The sequence below is a fragment of the Carcharhinus amblyrhynchos genome, chromosome 25 (assembly GCF_965287045.1).
Source record: "Carcharhinus amblyrhynchos chromosome 25, sCarAmb.v2.hapA, whole genome shotgun sequence".
Lineage (NCBI taxonomy): Eukaryota > Metazoa > Chordata > Chondrichthyes > Carcharhiniformes > Carcharhinidae > Carcharhinus > Carcharhinus amblyrhynchos.
This window is the reverse complement of record NC_137348.1, coordinates 40,705,819-40,720,108: the sequence shown is the minus strand read 5'-3', so window position 1 is coordinate 40,720,108 and position 14,290 is coordinate 40,705,819. Positions and strand designations below refer to the sequence as shown.

Genomic DNA, 14,290 nt, shown 5'->3' with positions numbered 1-14,290 from the left:
GAAAACCAACTGAACAACGGGCTGCCTTTAAAGAAGACAAAGTTTGAGAACAGTCATGGTATATTCTCATGAAGGGAAAAAGTAGGATAAACAAAACCAGATCCTCAGTGGAGCAAGAGGTAGAGATTAAGAAGAAATGATGCATTTTGGAAGGTCTAATACAGATAGGAGATATACAGTAAAAGGCAAAACCCTAAGAGTAATGATAGAGGGATCTGGGTGTACAGGTACACAGGTCAATAAAAGTGGCAATGCAGGAGAAGGTAGTGAAGAAGGCATACGACATGCTTGCCTTCATCAGCTGGGGCACTGACTTTAAAAACTGGCAAGTCATTTTGCAGCTTTATAGAACCTTACTTAGGCTGCACTTGGAATATAGTTGCCACGCTACCAGAAGGATGTGGAGGCTTTGGAGAGGGTACAAAAAAAGATTTACCAGGACATTGCCCGGTACGGAGGGCATTAGCTATGAGGAGAGGCTGGAGGAACTTGATTTGTTCTCACTGGAATGACAGAAGTTGAGGGGTGACCTGATAGAAGTCTACAAGATTATAAGGGGGCATGGACAGAGTGGATAGTCAGACGCTTTTCCCAGGGTGGAAGAGTCAATTACTAGGAGGCACAGGTTTAAGGTGCGAGGGGCAAGGTTTAAAAGAAGATACACGAGACGACATTTTTCTTTTACACGGAGGGTGGTGGGTGACTGGAATTCGCTGCCGGGGGAGGTAGTGGAAGCAGGTAAAGAGAAGTGACTCTTAAGGGGTGTCTGGACAAATACATGAACATGATGGGAATGGAGGGATATGGTCCCCGAAAGGGTAAGGGGTTTTAGTTCAGTGGGGCAGCATAGTCGGTGCAGGCTTGGAGGGCCGAAGGGCCTGTTCCTGTGCTGTAATTTTCTTTGTTCTAATGTGTGCTTATGACAGATGTCAGGTGAATAATAAAATTGAGAACCCCAGGCTGAGAATAGAAAATTAAGAGAGCAAAAAGCGAATAGGAGAAGCAAAAAGAGAATAAAAGAAGAGGCTGACAGCTAAAATAAAAGGATAGGCATCTGAATAATAAAAGGGTGGTTAAAACAAAAAGGAGGATCAACTAGGGACCATAAAGGGGACTTACACAGAGGCAGGGGAATAAATGACCTGTTAATTAATCTGTCTTTACCAAAGGAAGGAAATGCTACCCAGGTCATGGTGAAAGAGAAGACTAAAATTGATAAGAATATTGGATCAAAAACTAGCATCAGCTTTTATCTAAGAATATTGGATAGTCATCTGTAATTAAAATCGATAAGACACCAGGACCAGTGAGATGCATCCAACGATACTGAGAGAAGCAAGAGTGGAAATTGTGGAAACACAGGTCGTAATTTTTCAACTTTCCTTCAACTCAGGGGTGGTGCCAGAGGATTGGAGAATTGCAAATGTTACAACTTGTTCAGAAAAAGTGTAAAGATAAGCCCAGGAACTGCATATTGGACAGTGTAACATCACAGGTAGGGAAGCTTCTAGAAACAAAATTAGGAAAATGCAGGTTAATTAAAGAAAGCCAGTATGGGTTTGTTCAGGGCAAATTGTGTTTAATTAACTTGCTCGAGTTTTTTTGATGAGGTAACAGAGAGGGTTGATGAGGGTAACGCTGTTGATGTGATGTACATGGATTTCCAAAAGGCATTTGATACAGTGCCACACTGCAGACCTGTGAGATAAGTTACAGCTCATGGAATAAAAGGGGCGGTAGCAAAATGGACACAAAACCGTCTGTGTGATAGGAAGCAGAGTGTAGTGGCAAAATGTTTTTTTTTGGACAGGAGGAAGGCTTATAGTTGAGTTCCCCAGGGGTCAGTGTTTGGATTCCTGCCTCTGTTAATGATTTAGAATTTGATATACAGGGCACAATTTCAAAATCTGTAGAAGATGACAATGTGAAACTTCAAAAGGACGTAGACAGGTTGGTGGAGAATGGCAGACGGAATTTAACGTTGAGAACTGTACAGTTATTCATTTTGGTTGGATGGATACAGAGACATAAATAAAAGACACAAATCTAAAGAGGGTGCGAGAGCAGAGAGACCTGGGCATGTAAGTGTACAAACCATTGAAATTGGCTGGACAAATGGAAGAAAGAGTGGTGAATAAAATATACGGCATCCTGGGCTTTATTAATAGGGGCACTGAGTGAAAAAAACAAGGAAGTTATATTGAAGCATTTATAAAACACTGACTCAGCCTCAGGCTCGGCACTTTAGGAAGGATGTGAAGACATTAGAGAGAATGCAGAAAAGTGAATGGTGAGTGAATGGAATCGGCTGCCGTCAGTGGTGGTGGAGGCGAACTCGCTGGGGTCTTTTAAAAGACTTCTGGATGAGTATATGGGATTTAATGAGATTGAGGGTTATAGATAGGTCTGTAGGTTGGTAGGTGTTGATGTGGTCGGCGCAACTCGTGGGCCGAAGGGCCTGTTTGTGCTGTAGTGTTCTATGTTCTATGTTCTAAAAGATTGACAAGAATGGTTCCAGAGATGAGGAACCTCCGTTAAGTCAACAGGTTGGAGAAATTGGGACTGTTTTCCTTAGAGGAAAGGTGGCTGAGGGGAGATTTGATAGAGATGTTCAAAATCATGAGGGTTCTGTATAGAGTGGATGGTGAGAATCAGTTCCCATTGTAAGGATCGAGAGCCAGCTGGCACAGATTTGAGGTAAATGGCAAAAAAAAAGCAATGGGGACACAAGGAGAACCTTTTTTTATGGGGTGAAAGGAAATAAGAGCAAATAAAATGCTGGAAATACTCAGCAAGTCAGGCAGCATCTCAGAGAGAAACAGCGTTAATGTTTCAGGTCAATGACCTATCATCAGGACTGTTAATGAGCTGGCATTCTTGATCACTGCTTTTCATTTGGCACCTTCTCACCCCCCTCCTGTGCCCTCATCCAAAAGATGGCACCTGTGGGTGTCCCGGGGGTTCTGGTACCCTGAGTAACGGACCCCAGGAGGGCTTCTTACTCCAAGCATCCTCCAGGGAGTTGGATCTAAACCTGAGCTGGTTTCGGAATACCGCCAGCGTTCTGAGGCACACGTACCTTGGACAGGGGCAGGTCATAACTCAGGACGTACGATACATGCGGATCTTCTGTTCGATGTCTTTCCGGCAGAGGGGACAAGTGTGCAGTTCCGTCCCACACGTCTGACAGCAGCACACATGACCACAGGGCAGGAAGATCATCTGACTCTGAAAAAGAACAAGAGAGAATGTGTCAAACCAATTGGCTTCTTTATCTCTACAACAGCAATGTGCACCATCATCCGGACACACTGCAGAACCTCCCAAATCCACGACCTCTATCGCCTGGGAAGACCAAGGCAGCAGATGCCTGGGAACACCCGCACATTCCCCTCCCATGCCACAAACCATCCTGACTTGGAAATATATCACTGTGACTGAATCAAAAACTGGAACTCTCTCCCTAACAGCACTGTGGAGGTACCTACAACACACAGACTGCAGTGCATCAAGAAAGTGCCTCACCACCAGCTGAAGGAACAGGTAACTGACATGTATCATCAGCAACTCACCCACATCCCAAACAATATATAAAAAAAAAGCAATGTTAAAAATCAAAAGCTGCTGGAATAACACCCAAACTTTCCAACTGGTAACCAATCTGTGTAAGGGTTCACCCCCACTGGGCAAGCTGTGGTATCACATGGTTCCCATCTCCATCCCGTTCTTTCAACACACTATCGAAACGGTGCTCCAGTCAGTAATTCTCATTCCATAGAGGATACGGGGAGCAGGCAAGGGGAGATTGCGACTGAAACCTCAGTCACCAATTATGGGACAATTCAAATTAGGATCATCAAGGGACCAGAATTAGAGGAGCACAGAGATGGGGTGGGGGGCTGGAGGAGATCAGAGACAGCGGGAAGGGGGATGGGGGGCGGTGCTGGAAGAGATCAGAGACAGCGGAGGGGCTGGAGGAGATCAGAGACAGCGGGGTTGGAAGACATTGATCATCGAGGAGAATGTTTAAATCAGTGTGATGCTGGACAAAGAGCGGCTGGTGTCGGTGAGAACAGGAACGATCGCAGAATGAGACTTGGTGAGGTGGCCTCAGCCTCACCCCACCTCCGGAACATTCTCCAGCTCTTTGTGACTCCTCACCTTGGACCTTGTTGCACGTCCCTCCCTGCCCTCGGTATTCATTAACAGAATTTCCTCTATAAACCTCACTATCATTCCTTCTTTGAGATGTTCTTTAAAAACCTCTCTCTTTGATCAAACCCGAATACCTCCTCCCCCCACAGCTCAGTGTCAGCTTCGTCAATAACCTGCTTGGCTTGTTTTACCATGTAGAGGGTGCTACACAAATGCAGCCAAAAGAAACATGGACCACCGGATACACTGAGGTGTGTAGATAACTGCCTGAAAGAAACTCTTTTATTGCTGTTCTCTTCCAGCCATCGCTGCTTTCCTTACCTCTCGCTCCAAGCATACAACACACTCCGACTGAGCCAGCACCTCCTGAGGGACGGGCACATTGGGACTGGAGGGTCCAGCTTGATCCTCTGCAGGGGCACTGGGCTGTACCTCCCTCACATCAGCAGCAGCTTCTTTCTCTGGGATGAATCCCGCATCTATAAAACCAGAGGCAAATTATGAGGCAATTGCTACACCAGGAATGGCAACACTGCACCTCCCCTCAGACCACTCCCTCCCTATCCCACTCCTCCCTCGGGGAGGGAAGGAGGGAGGGCGAGGGGGGTGTGGACGAGAGCAAGAAGGAAACCGAGAAACCAGTGTTTGGAAGATTGGGTGGCACAGTGGTTAGCACTGCTGTCTCTCAGCACCAGGGACCTTGGGTCACTGTCTGTGTGGAACTTGCACATTCTCCCCGTATCTGCATGGGTTTCCACCGGGTGCTCTGGTTTGCTCCCACAGTCCAAAGATGTGCAGGTTAGATAGATTGACCATGCTAGATTGCCCCTTAGTGCCGGGGGATTGGTGGGGCAAATGTGTGTGGTTGAGCGGATAGGGCCTGGGTGGGATTGTTGTCAGTGCAGGCTTGATGGGCCAAATGGCCTCCTTCTGCACTGTAGGAATTCTGTGATGCAGGTAAAACTGGGGAATAAATGAGGATGGATTGGGTTGGGGGCTGAACTGGCTGCCATGTTGGTAAAGTAGGAAAACACGCCACTTTCATTCAGAGTGATGCGTCACTTCAGTCCTCAGATAGGTGGTGGATTTACCCAGGAGTCATCAAGGGCTGGCAATTTATCATTCTTCACTGTCTCTGGGTCCCACAGACAGAGAATTCTCCATGGATCCAGTCTTGGTTCCCTCTGCGTTACTGAGGGAGACAGTTTTCAGTACTGACAGTGAGTGCCAGCTCTATCCGATCCCACCACACTCAGTCAGCTACACTCAGTTTAATATCCAACTGTGGATAAGACTGATAACACTGCCCAAAGAATCTGTTTCAGAAGATTAGAGTGGACATCAGACTGTTGTGGAACAATATTATTCCTCACTCCCCCAGAATCTGATGTCCGCTCTAATCTTCCTGGAGATATGGATAATATTGGAATAGTTTAGTTAGAGGTTCAATGGATTGGTTCCACTGGTCGGCGCAACATTGAGGGCCGAAGGACCTGTACTGGACTGTAATGTTCTATGTTCTATTAATCTGGATTCTCTGGGTGCTCTGAGATCTGGGTGATCCGCCACACTTCCCTGGGGCAAAATAATAAAAAAGACACAGCAAGGTTCTGCATTGATATGCAAACTTTCAAGATACCCTCAAAGATGTAAAACCAATTAAACTTTGAAAAATGTTTCTTCCTTATTACAACAAAGACTATTTCAAAACTACTTCAATGGCTGCAGAGTGCTTTGGGACAGTCTTAAACGGTGAAAGGTGCTACATAAATTCACATCTTCTTTGTAATGTAGGAAATTTACACACAATTAGAAATGTGATAATGATCCAGTAAGCTGTCACACTGATATGCCCAGGGCATCAGGGAGACAGATCTCTCTGAGTGTATCACATAATACTAAGGCATCATTTACCCATTGGGATGCTCCAGACTAAACAATTTCCCTTTCAGACTGGGCTCTGTACAGGGCCTTGCTAACAGCATTTGCAAATGCTTTCTTGAACCGATAAGTAAGAGGGGGAGAGCGACCATCTCTTATCGCAGTTACCTTCTTCCGGCAGACCCTCTTGCACACGGCGGAGTATAGCCCGTTGTAATCTGCTCTCCTTGACTCCAATCTGTGGATACGAGAGAGGCATCTTCAGAAGATGATTCACCCAAGCCTAGCCAGACAGCCCTCCCACTCATACATCCCAGAACAGTATCCTGCACCCAACCACAAAATATACGCCATTCCCAAGCCTGCTCTGTGCAATCTCCACTATGGAGAAGTGTTGGCAGGAGATCTTGCTTCTTTAGCGAGACTGGGAAAACACCGGATAGCTCAGGATGGTCTCCTGAGCAGTTGGTGATTTTGGACATATCCTGCCCACAGGTGACCCAACCACCCCCTCAACTGAGAACCATCAGAGCACAGGGAAAATATCTCTTCACTCACATAGCCAAAGATACCCACGTGTTGCATGCTGCAAGATATTAGAATCATACAGTACCTGAGCAGGCCAATGGGCCCATCGTGTCTGTGCTAACTCTTTGAAAGAACAATCCAATTAGTCCCATTCCTCTGCTCTTTCCTGATAGAACCCCAAACATTTTTTCTTTTCAATGCTTTAAAAAGTTCCTATTAATTCCAGCACCTTTTCAGGCTGCAAAACCAGAACGTAACTTGCTGCATAAAGAAATAATCTATCCTCTTTCAACTCTTGCCCTTTTGCCAATGATTTTAACCCGTTGTCCACTGGTTTCTAATCCTGCTTCCACTGGGAATGTTTTCTCTCGATTTACTCTTATTTTGAATACACCTATTAAATATCAAAAGGGTGGCATGGTGGCACAGCGGTTAGCACTGCTGCCCCTCAACTCCATGGACCTGGATTCGATTCCCGGCTTGGGTGACCGTCTGGAGTTTGCATATTCTCCCTCTGTCTGCGTGGGTTTCCTCCCACAGTCCAAAGATGTGGGGGGTCAGCTGCTTTGGCCATGCTAAATTGCCCCTTGTGTCCTGGGATGCACAGATTAGAAGGATTGTCATGGCAAATGTGTGAGGTTGCAGGGAGAGGGCCTAGGTGGGATAGTTGGCAGTGCAGACTCAGTGGGCCAAATGGCCTCTTTCTGCACTTTAGGGATTCTATTAAATCTCTCCTCAACTGTTGCTGCTCTAAGGAGAGCAATCGCAGCTTCTGTAGTCACTCCAAACTAGTTCTTTCATCCCCAACACCATTCCATTCAATCCCCTCCGCACCCTCCCAATCATTTTTGTCATTCCTCCCAAAGTGTGATGTCCAAAATCGGACATGACCCATAGATCAGTAACAGTTTGGTATAAACTTGGTGCACACAAAAGTTTCTTTAATGGGATGTCCTTTACATCAGGGGGATTGCTGACAGAATGTGACTCCTGGACAGAGTTATCAGGGGAAAGGATACAGCCTTTAAACCTCTGAACGTCTCAATTCAGCCGGTCACTAACGTTAGTTCGCAAAACCCCCAACAATCAGCTTGGAGATTGGAAACTTCTTGGGTGATTCGCAACAACAGTCAGACAGTTCAGCCATGACCAGCTTCCTCACCCACACCAGGCTAGCATCAGTTAGCTGAGCAAACTCAGAAGGAAACCAATTATTCTGTCAATATCAGTGTTCTAGAATAGCATTACAGAACTTCACCGACAAATCCTCTGTGGAACTGGAGGGAATCATCACTGGATCACTTGTTAATGAAGTTAATGAGAGAGACAGTCACACACCACTCACTGTAACACTCTCAACGAGACAGTCACCCAGCAGTCACTGTAATACCCTCAATGAGAGAGACAGTCACACACCACTCACTGTAATACCCTCAATGAGAGAGACAGTCACACACACACCACTCACTGTAACACTCAACGAGAGTATGTCACACCACTCACTGTAACACTCTTAACGAGAGAGACAGTCACACACCACTCACTGTAATTCTGTCAATGAGTCAGTCACACACTACTCACTGTAACACTGTCAGAGACAGTCACACACCACTCACTCTAACACTCTCAAAGGGAGTCTGTCAAACACCACTTACATGAATTTAGCACATTATCCAGAATTATGCAGCTTCCTGTCACCAAACCACAGGCAATGTCAGTTTAATTAAAGGCACGGTCCCTATTACCTGCTGGAGATCCTCTGCTGTCATATACTGCAGCATCTTCAGGGTGACTCGATGGTGGGCAAACAGGGGCAGGTACTGATCAGCTGAGAGCTCAGCTAACAGATCCATCAGGGCCTTCTCCACACCTTCCTCCTGCACAGGACATGAGAGGAACAAGAGATGAATGGTTTGCCTGTAACAGCGTATGGGGAGGGGCAGAGTGAACAATACACACACACACACACACACACACACACACACACACACACACACACACACACAGTCTCAGCAGGCAACAGGGGAAGACAACAAATGAAGAAATATTCAATGGGGAAGACAGCAAATGAAGAAATTTGCCAACATGAGGGGACATAGCTTTAAATTGAGGGGTGGTAATTATAGGATGGATGTCAGAGGTAGGTTCTTTACTCAGAGGGTAGTATGGGCATGGAATGCCCTGCCCACAGCAGTTGTGGACTCGCCAACTTTAAGGACGTTCAAATGGTCAGTGGATAGGCATATGGATAACATTGGAATAGTTTAGGTTAGAGGGTCATTAGACTGGTTCCACTGGTTGGCGCAACATCGAGGGCCGAAGGGCCTGTACTGCTCTGTAATGTTCTATGTTCTACTCCCGGGAATGGCTGGGTAAGGACCAGACATGGGCTGGCACCGGTTTTCCACGTCCCAGCCTAACATCTCCAGACTGGACTCAAACACACGGCAAAGGTTTGCAGGTTGGCACCAGTTGGTGACAGCAATATGGGCAGCTCTCTGTTGTGAACCATCTTTCGCTTGAAGTTACTGTGAGAGTACGATGGCAAACACAGGAGCCTTCATTCCATCAGCCCAGATTGAGGTCAAATCAAGAGCTGAAGGGTAACAACATCCAGTCAATGTCCCATCGAGCACTGTCCCTAACCAAATAACCTGAGGACACCCAGCAACACTTCCCAGTGGCAAATCATTCCGGCAGAGAGTCAGATTCCACAAGACTTGTTACTGACCCAACTGTTCCGGGACCCCAGAGTTCAGATACGGGTGTCAAAATATTAGTAAGAATAAAATAAACATTTACGATGCAAAAGATTACAGGGTAGAGGGTATGCACGCTCCCAGGGAGGTGATGCAGATAGCTAGATTATAGTTCAAATACAAGGAGATGGACTGAACAATCTTTAGTCCAGTTAAATTCTTACATTACAATCCAAACTTCTCTAAGAACATAAATGGGAACAAAGTTATGATCCAGTGACAGATGGGACAGGATAGATTAACACAGTAAAATTATTGTTCAGAGAAGGTTCTTCACTCAGAATGATGTACATTAGGGGGAGAGAGAGAGAGAGGGGCTGATGTGCATCAAATCCAAAGATGTGTGGGTTAGGCTGATTGGCCATTAACACTTAGTGTCAGGGAAATTAGCAGGGTAAACCAGAGAGGTTATGGAGATAGGGCCTGGTCAGTGCAGACTCGATGGGCTGAACAGCCTCCTTCTGCACTGTAGGATTCTATGATTCTATGTTCTATGAACTTACCCGCGATCGGAGAGACAGAGGTTTCTGATCCATCAGACGCTGATACTGAATCAGCCAGTAATTCTCCTGGTTGGTCTCATGTTTCGTTTCCATTTCCGCCTGAGGACAACAAAACACAACTCACAGCAATTCATACAAAATCCACCCAGAATCCAAAATACGCAAACCCCCGGTAGAATCCATCTCACTCAACCCCCTGATGCCCCTCCCCCCCCACCCCCACCAGAATTCACCACAAACACCCTGCCCCCTCCCCCAACCCTGGCAGAATCCACCCCAAACCTAAAACATCCCAAATCCCTCCTGACAAAATCCACCTCAAACACCTCCCCTCCCCACCCCTCCACCCCCCCCCAACAGAATCCACCCCATCACCCTCCCCCGTCCAGCAAAATCCACTGCTGCCTCACAGTGCCAGGGACCCGGGTTCAATTCCTGGCTTTTGTCACTGTCTGTGTGGAGTTTGTACATTCTCCTCGTGTCTGCGTGGGCGTCCTCCGGTTTTGTCCCACAGTCCAAAGATATGCGGGTTAGGTGGATTGCCCTGCTAAATTACCCCTTAGTGTCAGGGGGATTAGCAGGGTAAATGCATGGAGGGGCTCTGGGTGGGAATGTGGTCGGTGCAGACTCAACGGGCCGAACAGTCTCCTTCTGCTCTGTCTACGAAAACATCCCAAACCCCCTGGCAGAATCCAACCCAAAACATTACCACAACCTTTCACGGGAAGCTTCTTTCTCGAATGGTCTGGTTGTGATTTTGAAGTTATGCCTCCATGTCCTTAGTCTCCACCCACTAGTAGAAAAAGTGTTGCTCTATTCCCCGTATCAATTGTTTTCAAAAAAACTCAACTCACATCAACCCTGAACCACCTTCATTCCAGTGAATGCAAACCTGGTTTAGGTAACCTTGCCTCATTAATGAATCCTATTGGCAGCCATTCCCAATTGGGGCAGTTTGGACTTGAGGGTGAAGTGTTAGCGATTATTATTACTAGAGGCAGTGATGATGAGTAGGATACAGGAGGTGTAGCCATACCACTGGGCAGTGTGTCCCTGTTCAAAGGCTTTCCAGCGGGACCCGGGATCCCCTCCATTCACTCTCACACATACCAGCAGGTCCCGAAGCTCCTTCTCTCTCTGTTTCTTCTCTTTCAGTAGCTGCTGCAGGAGGTCACTCAGTTCCTGTCGCTCTTGCGTCAATGTTCCCTGGCAGGTGACAAAGAAGTCAGAAGAAACAAAAAGAGAGGACAGAGGAAGGATTTGCACGACAGGCAGGAGATGTTTGAGGAAAGGGTGCCAGGCGAGCAATGGTATGTATACACAAGAGAAAAATGCCTTGGGCAACAAGGCGAGAGTGGGAGCATGTGTGACTCCAGCGAGCACAGAGGCAGCCCAAAATATGGGCAGCGGAGAGAGGGGAACACGGGTGGTGAAGGGGGAGAAACCGCAGGTGGGGGAGGAGGGAAGAGACCACGGGCAGCAGAAAGGGTGGGGGGACCATGGGCAGCGGAAAGGGGGGGGGGGGGGGGAAACTACGGGCAGCGGAAGGGGGGGGGGGGAACCACAGGTGGCAGAGAGGAGGGGGAAGGATATGGAGATAGGGACAGAGAGCATGGTGGTGGGGTCAGTAGTTGAAGAATGTGAGGGTGAGTGCACTGAATATGGGACGAGCAATCATGTTGCTGAAAGAATAGAAAGTGCCGGATGCAGCCACTAAACCAGCTGAAGAGGAGGTTGAAGTCTGTGGTGAATCAGTGCCCAGATATTTAGACATACCGAGGACAGCCTCGGGTTACTGCACACACAACTCAGCCTCATTCACACACACTGCGCTGCTTTCAGTGGGATCCCAGTGTTACTGTCACCAGGCTGGGTCTGTACACTTGTATCAGAATGACTTGCACCCTACCTGGAGACTCTCCGTGTCATTCTCTCTTCTGTCTAACTCGATCTGTGTCAGCTGCATTAACTCATTCTCAATCAATTTGATCTGAATGGTTCAAAACAAAAGATACAATGCGTTGATTAGATTAATGTCGATGGGGTGAGGTCTGTTTACAACCCGACTGCAGAGTGCCGCAGGGTCAAAACAGTGACAAAAATAATTACTGCAAATGTTTGATGGGATGGAGGATGAGGCGATGGCAGAGATGCAGCAACTGGATGGAGTCTGACTGTAGGAGGGATCCTGTTACTCGAGGGATGAATCATTTGAACTAATTTAACTTTGGCCCAGTCCCTGAACATTACAATGAACATTGATCACCCCAGAATTAGGGCCTGATACCAGACAAACTCCACTCCAGATTAACACCATAGTTATGGCGAACTGGATGTCCAAACATGTAGAGTGAAGTTTCTGACCCTATATTGGGCCATTCTGTCTGTAGCTCAGCTCTGTCCCTGCCTCAGGAGATTCTGATCCATTATCACTGCCAGACCACACTATTCCAGCACACCCCAGCCAGCCTGACATCCCCCACTCTCCAAAGAGCTTTAGCTCATTGTAAACTCAGCTGCCTGTGTCTGAACCTACACCAAATCCCCCCACGATCCAACACCCCTGTGCTTGATGACTTGCGATGCTCCCAAATCCCCCCAACATTTAAAACTCTCGTGCGTGTTTAAAACCCTTCATGACTGCAGCCCTCCACATCTCTTCCAGACCTCTAACACTTACCAACTCCCCCCTTCCCCTGTCCCCACCCCGAAAACAAACAGTACGTTCCTCAGTCCCTGCTCTGTCACACATCTCCTCCACTGCCTCACCAGGCTTCATGTTTTCAAATACTCCCCCTCTAAACTCTTGCCCAGCTTTGGCCACCGCCCCCCACCCCCCCCGATATTTGCTTTTTTATTCTAATGCTCATTTTCTCCTCGTGTCTCTATGGCGCAGTTTGCTACGTTCATTCAAAGCTAAAGATGCTTCATATAAATGTGAGCCTCAGATAATTTGGGAGACCATCTCAACCCAGAATAGCATTAAATTAGCACTTTAACTGCAGTTGACAGTGTTGATATAAATAGTGCCGCTTACCCACGGCCATTTTTAACTCTCCCTTTGTGAAGCATTTCCTATCCATTACACCATCTGTTGGTTTCTTATGGAGTCAGGGTGAGTGTCAGTTTAGCATTCACACCCAGTAATCAGGGGTTTGTGGGTTCAAGCTCAGCTCGAGACTTGACCATGCTATCTGGGCTGGCACTGCAGCTCCAGTACAGTACTGAGGGAGTGCTGCACTGTCAGAGGAAGTGCTGCACTCCAGAGTTAAACCGAGGCTATTTCCCTCTTCAGGTGGGCAGTTTTCTGACACCTGGTAGAAGAACTATGCGGAAACCCCCAGTCTGCGCACGCTCAATATTGTACAAATATTCAATAACTCACTTCCTGGGGGCAGTGGAGATAGGGTTACTGAATATTTTTAAGGCAGAGGTAGACAGATTTGTGACTAACGAGGGGTGCATTAGATAGGACAGAGGCCACAAACAGATCGGCCACAATCTCATCGAACGGCAAGGTAGGTTCGAAGGGCCGAATGGCCTACTCCTAATTTGTACGTTCATTGGAAATTTATAGATCTTGCGGAATTGTTGGTAAAAGTATTGGGAATTCTGTCAGTGTCCTGCCTGGCATTCTCCAGCATCATTGTGCTGAATGCAAATTCCACCGAGATAACAACACTGATGCACTTCAACACTTTGTTTCTTTCAGTCACCCATTCTATAAATACAGGTCAGAGACGATAGCAGCAAATCCCCCCCTCTCTGTAATAAAGGCAAAATACTGCGGCTGCTGGAATCCGAAAATCAGAAAATGCTGCAAAATCTCAGCGGGTCTGACAACATCTGTGGAAAGACTAGAGCCAACATTGAGTCTAGGTGACCCTTCATCATCCAGACTCGAAACGTTGGCTCTGTTCTCTCCCCACAGATGCTATCAGACTAGCTGAGATTTTGTAGCATTTTCTCTTTTTGTGCCCCCCTCCCCCACCACCCCCCCGTCTCTGTGCTAAGCAGTGCAGGCAATATAGCCCAAACTCCACATTAATCAGAATTAGTGCGGGTGTGCAATGAGAGAACAAATCTTACACAAACTGTCCAAATACAGATTGTTAAATCAATCCCTGCATGTCTGTCAAACACTAACCACATTTTATTAAGAGGATGGCAGATTTGCAGGGTAAAAACACCAGGATTACAGACTAAACTCTCGGTCTCCATGCCTGGAATATTGCGCATGTTGGGTGACCTGGGCTGGTGGGGAAGAATCCCAGCAACAGGAGCCGCCCAAAGAAACAGCAGCAGGTCACACGTAGAACAGCTCCCCTGACCGATCAGGAACAGAGGGATGTGGCAAAGGGCGAGAAAGGGAAAGCGAGCAAGGAAGAGCAGAGTAAAAGTGAGCAGACAGCAAGGGAGTAGAAGCTGAGAGATCACAGAAAGCACAAGAGCAACACAGGGAGA

At 47.2% G+C, this 14,290-nt stretch overlaps 1 protein-coding gene across 1 annotated transcript in view; it reads right to left on the bottom strand.

Annotated features, from left to right (window-relative positions):
• Positions 1–14,290, bottom strand: part of lrsam1 (leucine rich repeat and sterile alpha motif containing 1) — an 87,100-nt gene that overhangs the window by 1,380 nt on the left and 71,430 nt on the right. Inside the window, 7 exon segments of the mRNA XM_080212432.1 lie at positions 3,080–3,228; positions 4,477–4,634; positions 6,205–6,274; positions 8,310–8,441; positions 9,827–9,925; positions 10,937–11,032; positions 11,736–11,816. Coding sequence (XP_080068558.1) covers positions 3,103–3,228; positions 4,477–4,634; positions 6,205–6,274; positions 8,310–8,441; positions 9,827–9,925; positions 10,937–11,032; positions 11,736–11,816 — 762 coding nt within the window. The 3' untranslated portion in view covers positions 3,080–3,102.